Raw genomic sequence first — 23,687 nt, forward strand, 5'->3', positions numbered from 1 at the left:
ACTTTTGCTATAAAGTCTTGATAAACTCTATTATTATTATTAATAATATAATGGCTTGCAAATAATCTTTAATAATTAGAAAAGTAATCAGTTTTTAACCAATAGCTAAGTATATATACCCTCTGCAATTTTTTTCAAAGGAATCTGCTTATAGGAGCAATGAAAAAAAAAAATCTTGTATTTAAATGCTGGTGTCATTTCAACGGCCTTTAAAGAGTTTTCACTGATAGGGATTGCCATCACATTGTTCTAGGCACTTGAGAGAGAAATCCAGGCCAATGTGAAGAGTGATGACCACAAAAGGCTTTGGAGGAATAAGAGGAGAAATTTGTCTAAATCTTGAGTCTCTGAGATTTTCCCTCTCTTTGAAGGTGTTGTTCTGGGCTTATGGCACAGTTTAATCTCCCAAAGCACAATTTGTGCAAAGAATGGCTGTAGCGATTGCTTTATAACCAGGTGTTTATTATGTTGCTCAATGTCTATTGACATTGAATTGCTTGTGACATTTTTAAAGTTCAGTTTTAAGCAAATGTTTGTCTCTCCTAACAAGCCAGCATGCCTTCTTTTATCAGATGACCAAGATTAAATATTGTTTTGCTTTTTGCCTTGGTTATTTGTATGGTTAGAGCTAAATACAAGGTCCAGTCATTACAATACTTTTCATCTACTTGGGAGATATACTTTTCTTCCTCGACACTTGTTTTTTGAAAATGTCAATGATTATCTTAAATGCTATTATATAGGTGTTTTTATTGTAAATTCCTTCAAACGAATTTTAGATCTAGCTGAAATATAACCCAAATATTATAAATAAAACTAATCAGATCTTATTTGTAAGAAGAGTGATGTATTCTATGTAAACGTCCTCCAAAAGTAACATATATGTGATCATAAATAAACTCTTATTAAGTACTTGATTAATAATGGAGGGTTTTGTAAAAATGTATATTATGGGGCAAGTCTTCATTTCTAAAGTCAAGCAAACCTGAGCTCCAATTCCAGCTCCATTGCAAGATCAGCTGTCTGGTCCTGGGCATGTTACCTAACTCTCTGAGTCTCAGTTTCATCATCTGTAAAATGGGTATAAGAGCTGCACCCATCTCACAGAATTGTCATGAGAAATAAATGAAATAATACATGTAATGTGCAAATTGTCTGGTCTATGATAAGTACTCTCTCTATATATTATAAATACATATATCTATCTCTTATGGCATGTTTATTTTTATTTTCACAGCAGTGTTTCTGTCAAAATATAAGACAAATATAAGAAATGTGGCTACTTGCTCAGCTTTCGATGTGAGGCCCTAAAAGTCTGTCTGAGCATTGCCATGTTCTAAGTCTATCCTCTCATTTTTTTCTCCAGTATTTTTGAGTGATTCCCCATGAAGCAAATGGCGCATGACCTAACATCTGAGAACTTTGTTACCATATAGAGTCTGGCTAAGAAGACTATCAAAAACAACACACAGGAATTTTAATATTTTCCCACACTTAAAATTTTCCAGTGATTTAAACCATGGGTGCTTTTCGTTCTGTGTAATTCTACTATTTTTCCACATGACTCTCCTTTACCAGGGCTTGGCAGCACTGTTTAGCCAGTGTTATTTTATTGTCTTTTTTTGAGAGTCTAGTGAACTTGAGGGAAGGGTAGAAATGGCAAAGAAATTTCATGACACAACTTCAGTTTTACACATAGACCTAAGTCTGCTAACTGTCCACAATTACCTCTCTCACTCTGTTTTCCTCAACTCTAAAATTTAGACTTTAGATTTAATATTTTTTCTCTTAGTCTTTTTTTTTCTGTTTAAGAGGTACTGACTGACATGAAAGCCAAAAGCATTATGCTGACATATTAGAACCACTGAAGTTGGGAAAAAAAAGGCCACCACAAGAGCAAGAAGCCCGAGGATTTTCAACAGGAAGGAAACTGGGAAATTAGATGAAGTTTTTAGAGTCCGTGTCTTTAAAGGCTTCAATATCCTTTGTTTCTGGGTGAAGATGGCACTCCTGGTTCCATTCCATTGCCCAGGTCCAACCAGGCGATACTGATAGGAGTTGCAGGGCCCAAAATAAAGTTTCATAGCCAGTTTAGGCTCTTTTAGCAAGAGAGAGAGGAGGTCTGGCTTTGCACCTATCTCTAAGGCGAGCTCGTCCAAGTAGTCGATGTAACTGGTCTGCAGTATCTGGTTGTTGCTCTCTCCAAACCTTAATGAAGAAAGAATAAAGGACAGATTCACAAAATGTTCTAAGTTATATAAGAACATTAGGTATTCATTAGCTATTGAAAGAATGAAGTAATGAATGAATGAATAAATGAGTTTTGAATAACTCTCCAAGTCTCCTGGCAAGTAAAACTAATCAGGATTGCTGCAAAGATTCACAAGATAACACAGATGAAAGCATAGCTCAGTGTTTTGCCCAGAAGAGACACAATATTTGCTTGTTAAATTATTAAAGTACCTTGCACTCTGACTGGCATATAGTAGATGAATTAGAATTTGAATGTGAGATAACCTCTACACTATAAGGCCCCCAAGTCTACTTTCCAATGTACTTGATCTCTATTGAACTCCATTCCACTTCATCACAAAATGTAAATCCTTGACCTTCACTTCACACCAACTCCTTTCTAATTTGCTTTGATGGGAGTCCTCCAGCTGACTTTCCAGAGATACTTAGGCTACTGTCACCACCACTGCCCCCATCCCACTTCCTCTTTACCACAGAGTGTGAGAGGATACAGAATCTAACATGGGCAATATATAAAACAAATAAATTTAGGTCAAGGATAAATGTTCTTGTTTGGTGAAATTACTATTTTTAAATAGTTGGATCTTAAAGTAGTAGAATTTGCTTTTTTAGAAGCAGCTAGGTGGTTCTTGTGAGTAGTTAGATCACTATACTTGGAGAAAGACTGTTCCATGTAAAGAATTTAAAAAAATTCTTACAAGTCAATTCTTTTTTTATTCCTCTTGATAATGTCTGCCATCATAGTTCTCTCCGAGGGCAAAGTACACAAGCCTAGAAAATAAAAGGTTGGTTGAGTAGTGGGTTTGATTCAATTTCATTGCTTTATCTAGATGATTGATTTCTACAATCAACTGATTCCTACAATCAGTTGATTCCTACAATTAAATTTTGGCCATTTACCCATGAGATACCAGTCAGCACTGCTGTGTTGTTGAACTCCAGGGTGCGCCACCTGCATTGAGTTCTATGTAATGTTGCCCAGGGATCACCAGGCTGCAGCGTGGACTCTGGGGTGGGAGTCGGGGGTTAGAGAAGAAGGTGGAGAGGGAAGGTGAGCCTGAGAAGTTGGGAAGCCGTGCCAGATGGCTTGAGCTCCATTCTGAAAGTGGTGGGAAGCCGTGGGGGACAAGATGAGATTCGCCTTTTGGAAAGATTCTTTGAGGTGCTGAATTTTGGGAAATGGGCTCCCGGCAGGTCAGTTTAAAGGCAGCAAGACAAGTTAAGAGGCTGTTGAAGAAAACCAGGTGAGGGAAGGGGTGGCACAAACTGAGGTAGGGCAGTGGGGAGAGAGAAAGATTGATGTCAGTTATCACTGTGTGCTTGTGATTCCGTCCCCTGTCACAGGTGTCCCTAGAAATTCAGACATGCTGAAGAACGGTGAGTTTCCCTGGATATGGCTAGTCATCAGACATCTCAGATTCAATGAGTCCAAAACTGAGCTCATCACTGAAGTCCTACTGCTCAGACTTGCATCCTCTTCCACACGCTCCCTCTAGCCCCAGCACTGCTCCCCACCCAGTTTCCACCACCTGAGGTCTGCCTTGATCAAGTCACCCTTGATTCTACTCTTTTCCTCGAATTTTTCTACATGGAGCCAAGCATTACGTCCTGCTGGTTTGATTCTTAACTAGCTCTCTTCTCCACTTTGTCTCTTTACCTGGCTGAGGTTGTATCACATTTTAGTATAGACGATTACAGTAGCCTTCTCACTGGTCTCTGAGACTCTATTCCTTTCGCCTTTCAAATCTGTCTTTCACACTAATGTTGAAATAATCTATCAAAAGTGAAAATCTGATAATGTCTGGTCCTTGCTTAACCTTTCATTGGGTCTTCCGGCAGAAGAGCTTTCTTAAATGGAGACACTAGGTCCTCAGGCCAGACGTAATCAGGGTCCCTAAGAGTCCCTCAGATGGTTTTTATGTGTAGCTAAATTTGGGAAGAGCTGTTATACATTTTATGTTCAAGCTCCTTAGCATGTCTTAAAAGGATCCTGTGTCTTGGTCCCTTCCTCTCTAAGAATAATCTCTCACCCCTCTCTGCCTCACACCTCATGTTCTAGGAATGTCAAGTATCTTGTAATAATTCCTCATCTGCATCACACCTCTGTGCTCTGATTCCCTTTTCTGCACCTGGGAAACCCAGTTATCTAGGGAGTTTTCCTTGACCACATGCCCTTCCTTTATCCAAACTCTGCTGTCGCTAAGCACCCTTTCTCTTTTTCCAGACACTCCATGCAGTCCTCTGACAAAGCACATGTCTTATTATCTTAAAATGACCCATTTAAATTTCTCTGTATCCTACCAAGTTCCAGCACAGGGCTAAGTATTCAATAAGATTTTGTTGAGCTGAATTGAGCCCTGGATCAGGGAGATAGTAACAGCCTTCTGAGAAGTACAAAGTGCTACACAATGGTCAGAGAGAAATATTCTAATAATTTTATAGCTTTGTAGGGATCTGTGAGGTTGAGCTGCTTCGGTATTAAGAGTTAATTTGGAGTTAAGTATGGAGTAGGCCCTAGGTCTCTTGATTTGCACATATTCTGAGGAATTTATAAACATATTATAGGTAAAACTAGGAGTCATAGATGTCTTCCTTCCTTCTGTTCTCTCATTAGTCCAAGAAAAAATAATATTTACTTAACATCATGTCAACTGAAATTCTCTGAATTTTCTAATATTTTAAAGGAATGATTGCAGATATTTATTATTATCGTATCCCAGTATTGGTTATTTTGTGAATTTTCTAACTTTTTAGGATGTCAGTTTTGTGAGAGCAGCCAAGGTTGGCAACCTTCTTGTTGGCAACCTCCTTTTCTAAACTTGTTATTTAGCAAAATCCACCAGGTGTGAAACACTCAGCCATTCACTTGCCCACTCACTTACCTTTGAAAACTCTTGTTACCCAACGAGCTTGAAGTTCAACAGTTGGGAAATTGAAACTAGAGGCTGGATAAGACCAATGCATGCAAGGGTTGACTTCTCCAGGTGAGGAGGGAACATGTATTTGTACAGCAAGACCATATTATTCTCTACTTTAACAAGTGGAGCTTCAAGGAAGGGAAAAGAGAAAGTATATCCTATTGCAAAGACAATGACGTCAATGTCCTCCTCCACTGTTCCATCCTCAAAGATGGCAGAAGTTTCTGTGAGCTCTTTCACTCTTGATTTCACCTTGGTGGCTCCACAGAGTATATGACTTGGAAGATCATCACTTAGTATTGGCTATTTCATAAGGTATCTGAAACATGCAGAAGAAAACACTCAGAAAGAGTATTTCTTTTCTTTTTTCTTAATTTTTTATTTATTTTATTTTAATTTTTGGCTGTGTTGGGTCTCCGTTGCTGTGCGTGGGCCTTCTCTAGTTGCGGTGAGCCGGGGCTTCTCTTCGTTGCAGTGTGCGGGCTTCTCATTGGTGTGGCTTCTCTTGTTGCAGAGCACGGGCTCTAGGCGCACAGGCTTCAGTAGTTGTGGCACATGGGCTGAGTTGCTCCACGGCATGTGGGATCTTCCCGGGCCAGGGCTCGAACCCGTGCCCCTTGCATTGGCAGGCGGATTCTTAACCACTGTGCCACCAGGGAAGCCCCAGAAAGAGTATTTAATGAGGGGTTTTGAACTCTCTTGATATTTTATGGGCTTGGCTCTGGGAATAAAGAGGTTTTTCAAATATCCATAAAACTTTCTAACTTGACTAGTTGGGCTACCCCAAGCCTTACTCTCTGACTTTATTCTCATGTCGCATATCTCTTCCCTCAACAAATAAGGAAAAACATGTAGATGATGTGGGCAAAACACATTTCAAAAAAGGAGGCATTCCTAAGGGCTTAGACAAAATGCCAGTGCCTGTGGTCAATTCCTGAGCATTCCAATTGTTATTATCCCATTGATAATTTCTGTTGTTTTATGTTATCTACCTTTAATTATCTTGATGTTCCATTTAATTTTTATCTGATCATAAGTAAGTAAGGAAAACTTTGTTAAATTCCCATTAGTTTTGAAACTTATTAAGAGATTAGTGTGAAAATTAATGCATAGAATCAAGTTTGGGGATATTTCTTGATCCCAAATATACGTGGAGTCTCTGTATGTATGTGATAGCATGAATAGTGGAGCAAAGTCTGGCTGTATTTCTGGAATTTCCTTTTTTGTAGATTTGAGAACCATTTTGTTAAAAAAATAAGGATACATGGTACATGTATCAGATCTCAGAAGATAGCAGCCACGTTGCATTTGTTGAAAGATTGCAAACCTCTTCTGTTTTTTTTTTTTTTAAGGGAAGGAGCCTGTTATCAAATAAAGAAAAATAAACATCCATATTTTTTGCTTGTGTTTATAAGATCAGTGATGTATAACAGATTAACAGGCAGTGAGTATGTTCTCAAAAGCTACCCACAGGAAGAACCCTTGTGGTGTACAGAGTTAGCAAAGTATGAATTAACAGATGTAGAATTTGGATCAGTTTTCCCACCCCCCCTCTGAAAGGAAGGTCACAGTCTCTTAAAGCAGCCTTTTCCAATGTTGGACAGCTCTGGGTATTAGGAAGTGCTTCCCATGATCCTAGTTCTACTTTCTGGAGCAGCTCATAATATTTATACTTCATCTTCTTAAATATTTACTTTTTAAAAGGCATACAGAACAAATTTGGAATTCAAAATCCAGGAGCTACATGATACCCATATTGTTAGGTTGTAGTTTGAACTACCATGTTAGCAATTTAGCTCTTTGCAAAAAGAAACCCCTCTGACATCCTTGATTACCAATGAGTATACCATAAAAAAGCAAAGTAACTCTACTTGTTTTGAGGCATAAGGCCATAATTTTCATGGTTGAATCACTGATTCATCTGTTGTTCCATCACCCATTTTACAACTCTTCGTGGCAGGACATTTCGGAGCATGGAGCTAAAATGGGTGTGGAACACCATGTCCCAGGGATAGCCATCTTCAGAGATACGGCCCATGACCCAGGAACCGTGTCTGGTGCTGACAAACACCTGGTGAGCAAAAAAGGATGCAGTTCAAACTAGGGCATCATCTCTTTTGGGAGGAACCCACTGTGTAGATAATACATCACATGTATGGCCCCAGAATTTGCTGAAATGCTTTGTTTTAAAGATGATTGACCTCAAAGTGAAGTACCTTCCAGTTTTCACTGCTCTGGGGCAGCTTTATCATACAAGTGGGAACCAGTAGTACTTATGCTGATACAGGAAGACTACCATAGTCTTGAGAACTTCATGGAAATATGAGAAAATCTTTGGGCTAAACCAATCATAAAACCCACAAATTTTTGCCATGCTTGAAGTTGTGGTTCAATGCTCCTTCCCTCCTCTTACCTTGTCCATCCACCACAAGTTGTTTTTATAGGGAAGGTATACAATTATAATCCTAGGAAATGTATGATTACAGCCTAATGTCTAGATAGGCACAAATATATGGATCTGTATATCCCCAGAGAGGGAATAACAAGGGAAATCAGCTTCTTCCCGTACTTGAAAGAACATTGTTATGTATTTTAAAAGTTAAAAATTCTGAACTTATACTGTGATTTCCATTCTCTTCAAGTGCACTTCTGAATCCCCTCTCATATGTACTCTTTTTTTAAAAAAAATGTAGCATTATTTTATTAACTACTGCATAAATTCTAAAAGCATATATGTTATGATTCTTTCCATCAGTTTCTAGATCTTGATTGAGTTACCAGATTTTTAACTTTGAATTTATTTTAAAAATTCAGAGTTTAAAAATCTAACATTTACTATTCATAGATATTACTTTACATGGAAGTTAATATAGGAGGTAATCAGTTATACATATATATATATATATATATATATATATATATATTCTTTATCAGAGTCTTTTTCCATATAGGTTATTACAGAGTATTGAGTGGAGTTAGTTTCCTGTGCTATACAGTAGTTCCTTGTTGATTACCTATTTTATATATAGTAGTGTGTATATGTCAGATGTATTCTTTACCTTGTATACTTATATTTCCCTAGTTTTCAAGGTGTGCATTTATATCTCTTTTCAAATGTATATTTTACTTTGTTTACTGTTACTCCGCCATTGACCAAATACATATTTGACTTGCGTCTTAAAATTTTATATGCCAATACTTTTACATGCCAGAACTCTATGAGTTCTGCTGTACAAGGCTGTCCTTGATAAACACATAAGATTCACTTACAAGGAAACTGATTCACTTAGGAGTTTAAGATCATGGATTCTAGATCTAGGACTCTGGATCCAGACTGCCTGGGTTTGACTCTCAGCCCCACTACTTACAAGCTGTGTTGCCTTGGTTAGTTACTTCAACCTCTCTGTGCCTCCGTTTCTCTCTCTCTTTAAAATAGTACCTGCTTCATAGAATTGTGCAGATTAAATGAGATAATATATGTAAAGTACTGAAAATATTGCCTGGCAAGTGATAAGTACTGCTAGGTATTATTATTTTGTAAAGTTAGCCTGGAGGAGAGGAGTTTCATATAGTGCCACATATCTGGAGTGAGCCAGAATTTGGAGACAAGTTTTGCTGGGACCACAACTCCTTAGCTTGTGAAGTAGCACTTACATAAAATGGTATAATGGTGTTGAATTGTTGGTCTGTGAGTGGTAATACCCTTATATCCTGATTTTCTCCTGCTGTTTCCCTTTTGTTGACTTGGCACTACTTTGGTTAGGTATTAGATAATATACTTCAAATATTTCCATGAATGTCTCTTTCCATTACTTATTGTCTGCCTTTCTTCCTTAGGATTAATCCACGTTTCATATTGAAAGCTCTGCCTATTTTATTTATTCTCTTTCTGCTGTCACCATCTTTACAGCGGGGAGTCTAATCTGGCTAGCTGTACTAGCTGCAACAGTGTGATATGTCTCAGGATTTAGGATCAGGCTTCTTTCCCTGAGATGCATACTTCAGGCCAAGGGTCAGAGATCTGGTTTTTGGTGAGAAAGTGTGTGGATGGCTCAGCACCATCCCATAGTATTTTGAGTGGTGCTTTTGGACTGTGGTAGAGCATGCCGTATACTTGTGAACATGAACCTCCTTTAACAGAAGCAGGGCACACTCAGGACTAAGGTGAGTTTAGGCTATAATTTTAAGCTTTGCAGATGCACCTGGTTCTATCCCTTACATACATAGCTCCTATGTATCTCTTCTCACAGAAGGGTTGAGAGTGCATTAATCTGTGTAAGACATTTTATCATAATTATCAGTTATGTTATTAATCCAATAAATACTGAAGAGACATCCTATTTAAAGATGAATGAGGTGAAAGGCACACAAATATAGCAAAGGTGGTTTCTTAATATTGAATCTGGCATGACTGACAGGCTTTTACATGGCAAGGCCCATATAAGGAAATAGACTCTTGCAATCTAAGATTTGATATCTTTGGATCATCTGTTCTAAGTCCAAATCACTGACTTGTAACATGTAGTGGTCTAGTACGGAGCTTTCCTTGGTTGACAGCTAAGTCAGCTCCTTTTATCATACTCCCTTCCTCAAGCTTGGCAGGCATTCCCAACAGGAAAGAGACTGGACCTTTTGCCTCTCTACCTGAGTTGGCTCTTCTCCAAGACTTTACAGTTACTGCCTCCTCACTTGTTCTTCACACTGAGGTCTTTTTTTTTTTTTTAACATCTTTATTGGAGTATAATTGCTTTACAATGTTGCGTTAGTTTCTGCTGTATAACAAAGTGAATCAGCTATACATATATCCCTGTATCTTCTCCCTCTTGTGTCTCCCTCTCACCCTCCCTAACCCACCCCTCTAGGTGGTCACAAAGCACTGAGCTGATCTCCCTGTGCTATGCAGCTGCTTCCCACTAGCTGTCTGTTTTATATTTGGTAGTGTATATATGTCCATGCCACTCTCTCACTTTGTCCCAGCTTACCCTTCCCACTCCCCGTGTCCTCAAGTCCATTCTCTACGTCTGCATCTTTTATTCCTGTCTCCTGCCCCTAGGTTCTTCAGAACCAGTTTTTTTTTTTTTTTTTAGATTCTATATATATGTGTTAGCATACGGTATTTGTTTTTCTCTTTCTGACTTACTTTACTCTGTATGACAACTCTAGGTCCAGCCACCTCACACTGAGGTCTTAAAAGCTTTGAAAAGTGAAAAGTGGTTTCTTTTCACAAAAAAGGTGAGGACCTCCTGGGTCTAGTAAATCTCTTTCTGGTGTTAGTGACCTGCTCATCCCCAGGGTGGTAATTCTGACAGGTCCCAGTGGAACCCCTTCATCAACCTGCTGGGGAGGCACTATGTTCTTTTATCACATTTACTACTGGGCATCTTGAGCCCTGACAGTGTGAGTCTCAGGACTGGACAGTTTTGCTGGTTGTAGACATGGCTACTGCAACTCCTGTGTAGCCAGAAGATGCTGGGCTACATCAGAGTGATAGGGCCCTGTTGAGAGGGGATGCTTTGGGGAGAGGAAACTTAGCTATTTTTCCATCTTTGCCTAGCTCTGTCCTTGTAAAAGGGTTTTATTTTCTGCTATTCCCAACCATCTCTGTCAGCATTATCTGTACCTTGTAATGTTTGACTCTGGAAGCTAAGCTGTGTCATTCCTGAGCAGGTGCAAAGATAACAGTGGTTGGAAGGCCTCAGGGAGCACCTAAATATTTGTGATTATGGTTGGGAGTCTGTCTGTTTAATCTTTCCCTTAATGATTCTTGGAAGCTAAGGATTATTTACATTTCAAATAGAATTCAAATATGCACTAAATTTCTAAAAGGCACTCCTCCAAAGATGAACAGGTCAACTCATAAAGCCCCCTGGGTAGAAACAAGGCCTCCTGTGCTGAAAGTCATCTGATGCAAACTTAAGTGAGGGAACCATAGCCCACAGAAGTAAAATGACTGCCTCTAGGTTACAAGCCTGATTAGTGGCAAAGGTGGGAGATAAACTCTGGCTTCTTGGTTTCCAGATTTTCTATGATACCACACTGGGCAACCAAACAACAAATCAATTAATGAGTAATGGAGCCTTAGTTACATGGCTGGGATTTTCCTCTCCTCCACCGTACAAGGTAATCAGGGAACATCTTACCTGAGCAGCCTTCTTACTCAACTCAACTGCAATATCTGAGGCTGAGTTTCCTATTCCAATCACCAAAATGCGTTTTCTTTCAAATCCCTCTGGGTGCTTGTATTGGTGGCTATGGGGATACTGGCCTTTGAACTTCTGAATACCTTTAGGGGGAAGAAAAGAGAAATCCATGAACTATGTCAAGTTAAGTTCAATAAAACTGCACCATCAGCTTTTCCTTTCTGTGGAAAATCATTTGTTTTGTCTCTTCCCCTCTTAGGTATGTTACATTATCAAGGCCAACTGGCAAACTCAAAGTATGAACCACATAAGAAATGTTAGGTTAAGCATATGGTACAGGACCAAAAGAGTTGATTTCAGAGGCTGCAGCTTAGATATTTATTAGAGAACAAACAATTTTTTTTTTATTTTAGCAGCAAAGACATCTTTATAGTTTGTTTTTTTTATATTTATTAGAGTATAATTGCTTTACAATGGTGTGTTAGTTTCTGCTTTATAACAAAGTGAATCAGTTATACATATACATATGTTCCCATATCTCTTCCCTCTTGCGTCTCCCTCCCTCCCACCCTCCCTATCCCACCCCTCCAGGCGGTCACAAAGCACCGAGCTGATCTCCCTGTGCTATGCGCCTGCTTCCCACTTGCTATCTACCTTACATTTGATAGTGTATATATGTCCATGCCTCTCTCTCACTTTGTCACAGCTTACCCTTCCACCTCCCCATAGCCTCAAGTCCATTCTCTAGTAGGTCTGTGTCTTTATTTCTGTCTTGGCCCTAGGTTCCTCATGACTTTTTTTTTTCTTAAATTCCATATATACGTGTTAGCATACAGTATTTGTCTTACTCTTTCTGACTTACTTCATTCTGTATGACAGACTCTAGGTGTATCCACCTCATTACAAATAGCTCAATTTCGTTTCTTTTTATGGCTGAGTAATATTCCATTGTATATATGTGCCACATCTTCTTTATCCATTCATCTGATGATGGACACTTAGGTTGTTTCCATCTCCAGGCTATTGTAAATAGAGCTGCAATGAACATTTTGGTACATGACTGTTTTTGAATTATGGTTTTCTCAGGGTATATGCCCAGTAGTGGGATTGCTGGGTCATATGGTAGTTCTATTTGTAGTTTTTTAAGGAACTTCCATACTCTTGTCCATAGTGGCTGTACCAATTTACATTCCCACGAGCAGTGCAAGAGTGTTCCCTTTTCTCCACACCCTCTACAGCAATTATTGTTTGTAGATTTTTTGAAGATGGCCATTCTGACTGCTGTGAGATGATTTCTCGTTGTAGTTTTGATTTGCATTTCTCTAATGATTAATAATGTTGAGCATTCTTTCATGTGTTTGTTGGCAGTGTGTATATCTTCTTTGAAGAAATGTCTATTTAGGTCTTCTGCCCATTTTTGGATTGGGTTGTTTCTTTTTTTGTTATTGAGCTGCATGAGCTGCTTATAAATTTTGGAGATTAATCCTTTGTCAGTTGCTTCATTTGCAAATATTTTCTCCCATTCTGGGGTTGTCTTTTGGTCTTGTTTATGGTTTCCTTTGCTGTGCAAAAGCTTTGAAGTTTCATTAGGTCCCATTTGTTTATTTTTGTTTTTATTTCCATTTCTCTAGGAGGTGGGTCAAAAAGGATCTTGCTGTGATTTATGTCATGGAGTGTTCTGCCTATGTTTTCCTCTAAGAGTTTGGTAGTTTCTGGCCTTACATTTAGGTCTTTAATCCATTTTGAGCTTATTTTGTGTATGGTGTTAGGGAGTGTTCTAATCTCATACTTTTACATGTACCTGTCCAGTTTTCCCAGCACCACTTATTGAAGAGGCTGTTCTTTCTCCACTATACATCCCTGCCTCCTTTATCAAAGATAAGGTGACCGTATGTGCGTGGGTTTATCTCTGGGCTTTCTATCCTGTTCCATTGATCTATCTTTCTGTTTTTGTGCCAGTACCATACTGCCTTGACTACTGTACCTTTGTAGTATAGTCTGAAGTCAGGGAGCCTGATTCCTCCAGTTCCTTTTTTCCGTTCTCAAGATTGCTTTGGCTATTCGGGGTCTTTTGTGTTTCCATACAAATTGCGAAATTTTTTGTTCTAGTTCTGTGAAAAATGCCGGTGGTAGTTTGATAGGGATTGCATTGAATCTGTAGATTGCTTTGGGTAGTAGAGTCATTTTCACAATGTTGATTCTTCTAATCCAAGAACATGGTATATCTCTCCATCTGCTTGTATCATCTTTAATTTCTTTCATCAGTGTCTTACAATTTTCTGCATACAGGTCTTTTGTCTCCTTAGGTAGGTTTATTCCTAGATATTTTATTCTTTTTGTTGCAGTGGTAAATGGGAGTATTTTCTTGATTTCACTTTCAGATTTTTCATCATTAGTATATAGGAATGCCAGAGATTTCTGTGCATTAATTTTGTATCCTGCTACTTTACCAAATTCATTGATTAGCTCTAGTAGTTTTCTGGTAGCATCTTTAGGATTCTCTATGTAGAGTATCATGTCATCTGCAAACAGTGACAGCTTTACTTCTTCTTTTCCGATTTGGATTCCTTTTATTTCCTTTTCTTCTCTGATTGCTGTGGCTAAAACTTCCAAAACTATGTTGAATAAGAGTGGTGAGAGTGGGCAACCTTGTCTTGTTCCTGATCTTAGTGGAAATGCTTTCAGTTTTTCACCATTGAGGATGATGTTTGCTGTGGGCTTGTCATATATGGCCTTTATTATGTTTAGGAAAGTTCCCCCTATGCCTACTTTCTGCAGGGTTTTTATCATAAATGGGTGTTGAATTTTGTCGAAAGCTTTCTCTGCATCTATTGAGATGATCATATGGTTTTTCTCCTTCAATTTGTTAATATGGTGTATCACGTTGATATATTTGTGTATATTGAAGAATCCTTGCATTCCTGGAATAAACCCCACTTGATCGTGGTGTATGATCCTTTTAATGTGCTGTTGGATTCTGTTTGCTAGTATTTTGTTGAGGATTTTTGCATCTATGTTCATCAGTGATATTGGCCTGTAGTTTTCTTTCTTTGTGACATCCTTGTCTGGTTTTGGTATCAAGGTGATGGTGGCCTCGTGGAATGAATTTGGGAGTGTTCCTCCCTCTGCTATATTTTGGAAGAGTTTGAGAAGGATAGGTGTTAGCTCTTCTCTAAATGTTTGATAGAATTCGCCAGTGAAGCCATCTGGTCCTGGGCTTTTGTTTGTTGGAAGATTTTTAATCTCAGTCTGAATTTCAGTGCTTGTGATTGGTCTGTTCATATTTCCTATTTCTTCCTGATTCAGTCTTGGCAAGTTGTGCATTTCTAAGAATTTGTCCATTTCTTCCAGGTTGTCCATTTCATTGGCATAGAGTTGCTTGTAGTAATCTCTCATGATCTTTTGTATTTCTGCAGTGTCAGTTGTTACTTCCCCTTTTTCATTTCTAATTCTATTGATTTGAGTCTTCTCCCTTTTTTTCTTGATGAGTCTGGCTAATGGTTTATCAATTTTTTTATCTTCTCAAAGAACCAGCTTTTAGTTTTATTGATCTTTGCTATTGTTTTCTTCATTTCTTTTTCATTTATTTGTGATCTGATTTTTATGATTTCTTTCCTTCTGCTAACTTTGGGTTTTTTTTGTTCTTCTTTCTCTAATTGCTTGAGGTGGAAGTTTAGGTTGTTTATTCGAGATGTTTCCTGTTTTTTAAGGTAGGATTGTATTGCTATAAACTTCCCTCTTAGAACTGCTTTTGCTGCATCCCATAGGTTTTAGGTCGTCGTGTTTTCATTGTCATTTGTTTCTAGGTATTTTTTGATTTCCTCTTTGATTTCTTCAGTGATCACTTCGTTATTAAGTAGTGTATTGTTTAGCCTCCATGTGTTTGTATTTTTTACAGATTTTGTCCTGTAATTGATATCTAGTCTCATAGCGTTGTGGTCAGAAAAGATACTTGATACAATTTCAATTTTCTTAAATTTACCAAGGCTTGATTTGTGACCCAAGATATGATCTATCCTGGAGAATGTTCCATGAGCACTTGAGAAAAATGTGTATTCTGTTGTTTTTGGATGGAATGTCCTATAAATATCAATTAAGTCCATATTGTTTAATGTATCATTTAAAGCTTGTGTTTCCTTATTTATTTTCATTTTGGATGATCTGTCCATTGGTGAACGTGGGGTGTTAAAGTCCCCTACTATGAATGTGTTACTGTCAATTTCCCCTTTTATGGCTGTTAGTCTTTGCTTTATGTATTGAGGTGCTCCTATGTTGGGTGCATAAATATTTACAATTGTTATGTCTTCTTCTTGGGTTGATCCCTTGATCATTATGTAGTGTCCTTCTTTGTCTCTTCTAATAGTCTTTATTTTAAAGTTTATTTTGTCTGATATGAGAATTGCTACTTCAGCTTTCTTTTGATTTCCATTTGCATGGAATATCTTTTTCCATCCCCTCACTTTCAGTCAGTATGTGTCTCTAGATCTGAAGTGGGTCTCTTGTAGACAGCATATATATGGGTCTTGTTTTTGTATCCATTCAGCTAATCTGTGTCTTTTGGTGGGAGCATTTAGTCCATTTACATTTAAGGTAATTATCGATATGTATGTTCCTATTCCCATTTTCTCAATTGTTTTGTGTTTGTTATTGTAGGTCTTTTCCTTCTCTTGTGTTTCTTGCCTAGAGAAATTCCTTTAGCATTTGTTGTAAAGCTGATTTGGTGGTGCTGAACTCTCTCAGCTTTTGCTTGTCTGTAAAGGTTTTAATTTCTCCAAAATCTGAATGAAGTCCTTGCTGGGTAGAGTAATCTTGGTGGCAGGTTTTTCTCCTTCATCACTTTAAATATGTCCTGCCAGTCCCTTCTGGCTTGCAGGGTTTCTGCTGAAAGATCAGCTGTTAACCTTATGGGGATTCCCTTATGTGTTATTTGTTGTTTTTCCCTTGCTGCTTTTAATATGTTTTCTTTGTATTTAATTTTTGACAGTTTGATTAATATGTGTCTTGGTGTATTTCTCCTTGGATTTATCCTGTATGGGACCCTCTGTGCTTCCTGGACTTGATTAACTATTTCCTTTCCCATATTAGGGAAGTTTTCAACTATAATCTCTTCAAATATTTTCTCCATCCCTTTCTTTTTCTCTTCTTCTTCTGGAACCCCTATAATTTGAATGTTGGTGCGTTTAATGTTGCCCCAGAGGTCTCTGAGACTGTCCTCAGTTCTTTTCATTCTTTTTTCTTTATTCTGCTCTGCAGTAGTTATTTCCACTATTTTAAATCCAGGTCAGTTATCCGTTCTTCTGCCTCAGTTATTCTGCTATTGATCCCATTTAGAGTATTTTTAATTTCATTTATTGTGTTGTTCATCGTGTTTGTTTCATCTTTAGTTCTTCTAGGTCCTTGTTAAATGTTCCTTGCAGTTTCTCTATTCTATTTCCAAGATTTTGGATCAACTTTACTATCATCATTCTGAAATCTTTTTCAGGTAGACTGCCTATTTCCTCTTCATTTGTTAGGTGTGGTGGGTTTTTATCTTGCTCCTTCATCTGCTGTGTGTTTTTCTGTCTTCTCATTTTGCTTATCTTACTGTGCTTGGGGTCTCCTTTTTGTAGGCTGCAGGTTCGTAGTTCCCGTTGTTTTTGGTGTCTGTCCCCAGTGGCTAAGGTTGTTTCAGTGGGTTGTGTAGGCTTCCTGGTGGAGGGGACTAGTGCCTGTGTTCTGGTGGATGAGGCTGGATCTTGTCTTTCTGGTGGGCAGGTCCATGTCTGGTGGTGTCTTTTGGGGTGTCTGTGGACTTATTATGGTTTCAGGCAGCCTCTCTGCTAACGGGTGGGGTTGCGTTCCTGTCTTGCTAGTTGTTTGGCACAGGGTGTCCAGCACTGTAGCTTGCTGGTCGTTGAGTGAAGCTGGGTGCTGGTGTTGAGATGGAGATCTCTGGGAGATTTTCGCCGTTTGATATTATGTGGAGCTTGGAGGTCTCTTGCGGACCAGTGTCCTGAAGTTGGCTCTCCCACCTCGGAGGCACAGCACTGACTCCTGGCTGCAGCACCAAGAGCCTTTCATCCACACGGCTCAGAATACAAGGCAGAAAAAGTAGAAAGAAAGAATTATTAGAACTAGAAAGAAAGAAAGAAAAAGAAAGAAAGAAAGGAAGAAGTAAGGAAAGAAAGGAGGGAGGGAGGAAGGAAGGAAGGAGGGAAGGAAGGAAGAAAAGAAAGAAGATAAAGTAAAATAAAATAAGATAAAATATAATAAAGTTATTAAAATAAAAAATTATTATTACAAAAAAATAAAAAGAAAAAACGGATAGATCCCTAGACCAATGGTGGAAGCAAAGCTATACAGACAAAATCTCACACAGAAGCATAGACATACACACTCACAAAAAGAGGAAAAGGGGAAAAAAATCATATATCTTGCTCTCGAAGCCCACCTCCTCAATTTGGGATGACTCGTTGTCTATTCATGTATTCCACAGATGCAGGGTATATCAAGTTGATTGTGGAGCTTTAATCCGCTGCTTTTGAGGCTGCTGGGAGAGATTTCCCTTTCTCCTGTTTGTTCGCACAGCTGCCGGGGCTCAGCTTTGGATTTGGCTGCGCCTCTGTGTGTAAGTCGCCAGAGGGCGTCTGTTCTTGGCTTTGGCTCACTCAGGCCGGGAGTGGGGGAGGGGAGGAGGGCGGGGCACGGAGTGCGGGGCGGGCCTGCGGCGGCAGAGGCCGCCATGACGTTGCAGCAGCCTGAGGTGCGCTGTGCGTCCTTCCGGGGAAGTTGTCCCTAGATCCCGAGACCCGGGCAGTGGCGGGCTGCACAGGCTCCCCGGAAGGGGGCTGTGGATAGTGACCTGTGCTGGCACACAGGCTTCTTGGTGGCGGCAGCAGCAGCCTTAGCGTCTCATGGCCGTCTCTGGGGTCCGCGCTTTTAGCCGCGGCTCGCGCCCATCTCTGGAGCTCCTTTAAGCAGCGCTCTTAATCCCCTCTCCTCGCGCAGCAGGAAACAAAGAGGGAAGAAAAAGTCTCTTGCCTCTTCGGCAGGTCCAGACTTTTCCCCGGACTCCCTCCCGGCTAGCCGTGGCGCACTAGCCCTCTGCAGGCTGTGTTCACGCCGCCAACCCCAGTCCTCTCCCGGCGCTCCGACCGAAGCCCGAGCCTCAGCTCCCAGCCCCGCCCGCCCGGTGAGTGAGCAGACAAGCCTCTCGGTCTGGTGAGTGCCGCTCGGCACCGATCCTCTGTGCGGGAATCTCTCCGCTTTTCCCTCCGCACCCCTGTTGCTGCGCTCTCCTCCGCGGCTCCGAAGCTTCCCCCCTCCGCCACCCGCAGTCTCCAACCGTGAAAGGGCTTCCTAGTGTGTGGAAACCGTTACTCCTCCACAGCTCCCTCCCAGACGTGCAGGTCCCGTCCCTATTCTTTTGTCTCTGTTTATTCTTTGTTCTTTTGTCCCACCCAGGTACGTGGGGAGTTTCTTGCCTTTTGGGAGGTCTGAGGTCTTCTGCCAGCGTTCAGTAGGTGTTCTGTAGGAGTTGTTCCACGTGTAGATGTATTTCTGGTGTATCTGTGGGGAGGAAGGTGATCCCCGCGGCTTACTCCTCCACCATCTTCCCTTCGTCCCAAAACTATTGGTTTTGATAAATAGAGCAGAGTCAGGTGTTTGTTTCCAGCTACCCATTATCCTATTTTGGACTGTACAATGATATTTTATTATCACATAGCATATATTCTTTTTTTTTTTTTTTTTTTTTGCCGTATGCGGGCCTCTCATTGTTGTGGCCTCTCCCATTGCGGAGCACAGGCTCCGGACGCGCAGGCTCAGCGGCCATGGCTCACGGGCCCAGCTGCTCTGCGGCATGTGGGATCTTCCCGGACCGGGGCACGAAGCTGTGTCCCGTGCATCGGCAGGCGGACTCTCAACCACTGCGCCACCAGGGAAGCCCTAGCATATATTCTTTTAAATGTTTCTTAAGCATATTATGAAGTACTATTATCGCAGTTGTGTAATAATTAGAATAACATTCATCATTCTTATTTTGCAAAAGCAAACAAAAACCAAAATAAGCTAAAAACAAGGCACATTATAAGGTGAAGGATAGTTTCCACTTTGCCGTCAATCAGCAACTTACTGGACAAGCCTTTTTGAAGATAAGCATCTCTTTGTCTTTTCCCAGGAAACATGACTTTGTTAAAGTATTTGTGTTTGATGGTGGGTTGCTTGAAAGAGCCTTTAGATCATTAGTTCTCAAAGTGTGGTCCCTTGGCCAGAAGTTTCAGCATCACCTGGGAACTTGTTAGGCAAATTCTCAGCCTCATACTAGACCTAAAGAGTTGGAAATGCTAGGGGTGGAGACTAGCAAGTTGTGGTTTTAAAAGCCCTCCAGGTGATTCTGATTGAGATTGCCACTGCATTAGGTCAGTAAGCCTCAATCCCAGCTGAATATTGAAATCACCTGAGTAGCCCTTAATTGACTGAGGCCTACCCTAGACCAATTGAATCTTTGAAGGTCGTTAGAACTTTAAAAGCTCCTCAGGTGGTTTGAATAATGTGGGGTTTGGACTGAACCATCGTATCAGATGTTTTCGTGAAGGCCGTGGGAAGGAGATACACTCTCTGAGGGAAGGGCCTGGGAGGTACCATCTTCCCCTGTGCTCCCTGAAACATCACTGCCCTGTAGCAGCACTTATTTCCAGAAACTCTCCCCAGTAACCCTGGCTGTGGGCATGGCTCTGCGGAAGTCTCCAAAGATGTAGCAAAGTCGCAGGTGTTTGGCAGGATAGAAAAAGGACAAGGTGAGCACATGGCTGAAAGGACCTCTCCAACAGAGAACCAATTTGGGTGAGAATTCTCTGAAATACTGAGTAATATTTAGTGACTTTGAGGGAGGCTGGCTGATAATGAAGACTCAAAGAGCTCAACAGAATCAGAGATGGTGTTTGGAGTCTCTCATCTTTCTAGCTCTATCCTGATCTTAATATTATGCCTTGTTGCAGTAGCTAGGTAATTTTGCCTGACAATCCAACCTGAATATAAAGTACCTGGACACCTACTCCCAAAAGCTGGGGATCCCCACAGGCCTCACCTGGAAATGACTCCAGTGGGAGGTGAGGGAGTATGTGATGACCACTGCAGACCATGACTGTGTCAAAGACAGCACTTTGCTCCTTGCCGTTGCTCTCGGTAACAACCACCCATTGGCCAGTGGTTGAGAAATCCGGGCGTTTTTTCACACTGAGGACGGTTGTCTTGAACCGAACACAGAGAAGGCATCATTGAGCATTACTCTGGCATAACAGGGGCCTTGTCCAGTGCCCTGGGAGTGGAGATGGGTAGAGTGCAATGTCTGATTCCATTTAGGTCCCGTCTGAATCCATTTCAAGCCACTTAAGGCAAAGACTGCTAAGTGCGCCCTGCTGCTTCTTCCTCGGCAGGTGCAACCAAGGATGTGCGTTGTGCGAGGAGCCTGACTCAGCAGCGGTTACCAGTGTTAAGGACTGAATAAGGACTTGAGAGAGACCCAGAGAAAGCAAGACAGTGTCTGGGCAAGATACAAAATACATGTTCATCATTCAGGTGATTACACAATCAGTATTTATCAAGAAGCTTTAAAAGTGTTGACCTCCGTGTAGACTCTCTATTAGAGAAGATATTCCATGTGAAGCAGTTTGCATAGCGCCTGGCACAGTGACATCACTCCATGAATGGTAAGTTCATATTTATTATTTTTAAAACATCATGCTAGCAATACACTTCATGATCTCATTTGGATGAAATAATTTATCAGTTCATGATTTTTTAGAATACCATTTTGCTCTCTGGAGGTTTATGAATTTCTAAAAGTGTACATAAATGTGTGTCTGCTGTATTTAAGAAGCAGGAAACAAAGCTTTTCTCGCTTCTAGAGGAATGGCATGCTTCTCCTCTTGTTGGCAAGTGTTTGAGTCCCTTATACATGCATTTCAAATTTTCATATATTTTTCAAAATGCTGGGTTGGCAATGTTTGAAGCTGTTCCAATTAAAAAATGTATATGGACTATTAGTATAAAGCTTATGAAAAGGCTATAAAATGTCTGGGCATTTTCAGTTGAAAGATTCAGATTTGAAGTTCCGGGTAGTATATTCTCTAAAGTACTGTGGATTCTTGCTATTTAAAATGTGGTTTGAGGACCAACCTTCAGTATCACTGAGGAAGTTACTAGAAATGTGACTGACCTGAGCCAGTTCACCCCTCCTCAGGCAACCTGGTGGTTTTCCCCTCCTGGGAGGTCACCATATTAATACAGAACTCAGTGAGGACACCTCCTTTTATAGTTTGAGTTAGTTCCATCATCTTTTGGCTGTACTAACTCAGAGGCCAATAAACAGAAGTGAGTTTTCCTAAGCCCTCTCCAACCTCCAGAAAACAACCTCAGTAAAATCATAAACAAGAGAAACGGAAGCTGGGGAAAAACTACATTAGATAGAATGTGATATTTTAATGGTATTTACATATATTGATGTCTATCAAATCAATGATTACAAACTAATGTGCTACAAATCTGGAACAAAACTAAAGTTACTGAGAAAATGAGCTGTGTTAAAAAAAATAAGTTCCACTAACAGTTATTTATTCAAGGCTATAATTTAAATTTTATTTCCTAGGCACACTTACTAGTTTTCAGAGTGTATGTTACTGATAAAAATTCAGGATGTTTAATGAGAATATTGTTTTTTTATCTCATTATTTGTTTTCAAGGAAACACAGGAAAGGTAGTTATAATTGTATTTCAAAATGGTCTGGTTATTCTTTTGTTGCTAAAGAATGCATCAAAAAATTAGCCAAAATGGTTTCTACAGGCTTCTGAGATGAATGGAGAGCTGTGAGCTTATTTAGTACATTTTTTTAAGAAATTTCATTTTTATGGAGACGGTAAGAAAATGAAATAACAATGTGGTATTTTTTTTCATATATCCTTTCAAAGGAAATGAGGCTAGGAGTCCTCAGTGGTTATAGGTATTAAATGCAGTTTCACCATCAATATAATCATTCAAGTCATTAATTTTAACAGATTTTTTTCTTCTGTTAATGTGTATAATCTATAATATCAGCGGTAATGACACTACTTTTTGGGTTTTCTACTGTGCTGTTGTTTTTCAGAAAATAATTGAATTAGAATGTTTTGTTTTATTCCCAATTTCTTTCATTATCAGAGTAACTTCTCTATTTAAATGTGAGCTAATGTAGAGAAAACCATTCTTTCCCCAAAATACAATACCTGGAACTGAATATATTTTAGTAGATCAAACTTTTTGACAAAAATCCTGAAGTATTCCAGGAATTTAGAATTGTGCAGGAAGTTTGGAAAATCTTAAGGCATTGGAAGGTCACTGAAACAGGACATTTCTTTGCTGGTGTTGGTGATGGCAGATTGATAGATACTCGCTAGGCCATCTTCATTATTTTCCTATTGAAATAAAAGAGCGATAATCTTGTATTAAAAAAAAAATCCCTTGGTTTCCTACTCTTCTTCCAAATCTAACCCCTGCGTGACATGAACCTCTTTCATTGCTGTAGTGTGACTCAAATGTCTGCCTGATGAGGTGCAGCATATGTGCTTCATCATCCTATGTGATATGACCTGGCTGGGGCCTTCCAGTGTTGCTCACTGGAGGGGCTATTGCCATTGGTGGGATCGGGAGTGGGGGCAGTCCTTCTTCTGACACATTGCAGGATATTTAGCATCCCAGATCTCTACCTGTTTAATGTCAATCATTGTGACAACCAGCCCTCTTCTGAAATTCCCCCTGGGGAGGCCGTACCCATCCTCCACCTCGTTAGGAACCAATACACCCTGGGACACTGGTCAGAGACTACAATGGAGAATTTCAATTAAAATGAGTACTTTTGGGGGTAGGAAGTTTTTGCATCTTAATTTGAATCCTCCCCTGCCTTTATTTTATGCTTTATGTGAATCAACCTTCCTCAAGTGACACAGGTAAGTAGTATTAATGCCAATCAAATCTTAAACTTGATTCTAAATGTTATCGAGTATGCTTTGGTAAATCAGGAGGCAGCATATGCCGTGGTTGAGTTTATAATTCCCTCTGCGAAAGTGCTCTGCGTAATGATTTAATGTTAAATCATACAAGAGCCAAGTATGGTGATTCAGTGTCTGTGAAATCAGCATGTTATCAAAGAAAGTTTTATAAGAAATCTACATAATGTCGCCCAAGAACTCCTCAATAGATGCTTCTGCATATGCAGAGACTAGGCATACTCCAGGCACACAGTAGTTGCTGTTATGACTCAGTACTGGGGTAGGATATAAAGAAATGGAAAGGCTGTAGGAACTCATAAATTAACTGAAATAAGTTCCTTAATCTTATATAAATGGCATTATGGCCTCTTTC

General features: G+C 39.9%; 1 protein-coding gene across 1 annotated transcript; it reads right to left on the reverse strand.

The window, feature by feature from the left end:
* Nucleotides 1-1,855: 1,855 nt before the first annotated feature.
* On the reverse strand, nt 1,856-22,735 carry FMO2 (flavin containing dimethylaniline monoxygenase 2). The gene is given in 9 exon segments (XM_033847853.1): nt 1,856-1,873; nt 1,875-2,208; nt 2,952-3,024; nt 5,136-5,186; nt 5,189-5,490; nt 7,043-7,242; nt 11,312-11,454; nt 20,379-20,541; nt 22,553-22,735. Coding segments are annotated over 9 exon segments (1,410 nt in total). The 5' UTR covers nt 22,679-22,735.
* Nucleotides 22,736-23,687: the final 952 nt, after the last annotated feature.

This window comes from Tursiops truncatus, chromosome 1 (assembly GCF_011762595.2).
Source record: "Tursiops truncatus isolate mTurTru1 chromosome 1, mTurTru1.mat.Y, whole genome shotgun sequence".
Lineage (NCBI taxonomy): Eukaryota > Metazoa > Chordata > Mammalia > Artiodactyla > Delphinidae > Tursiops > Tursiops truncatus.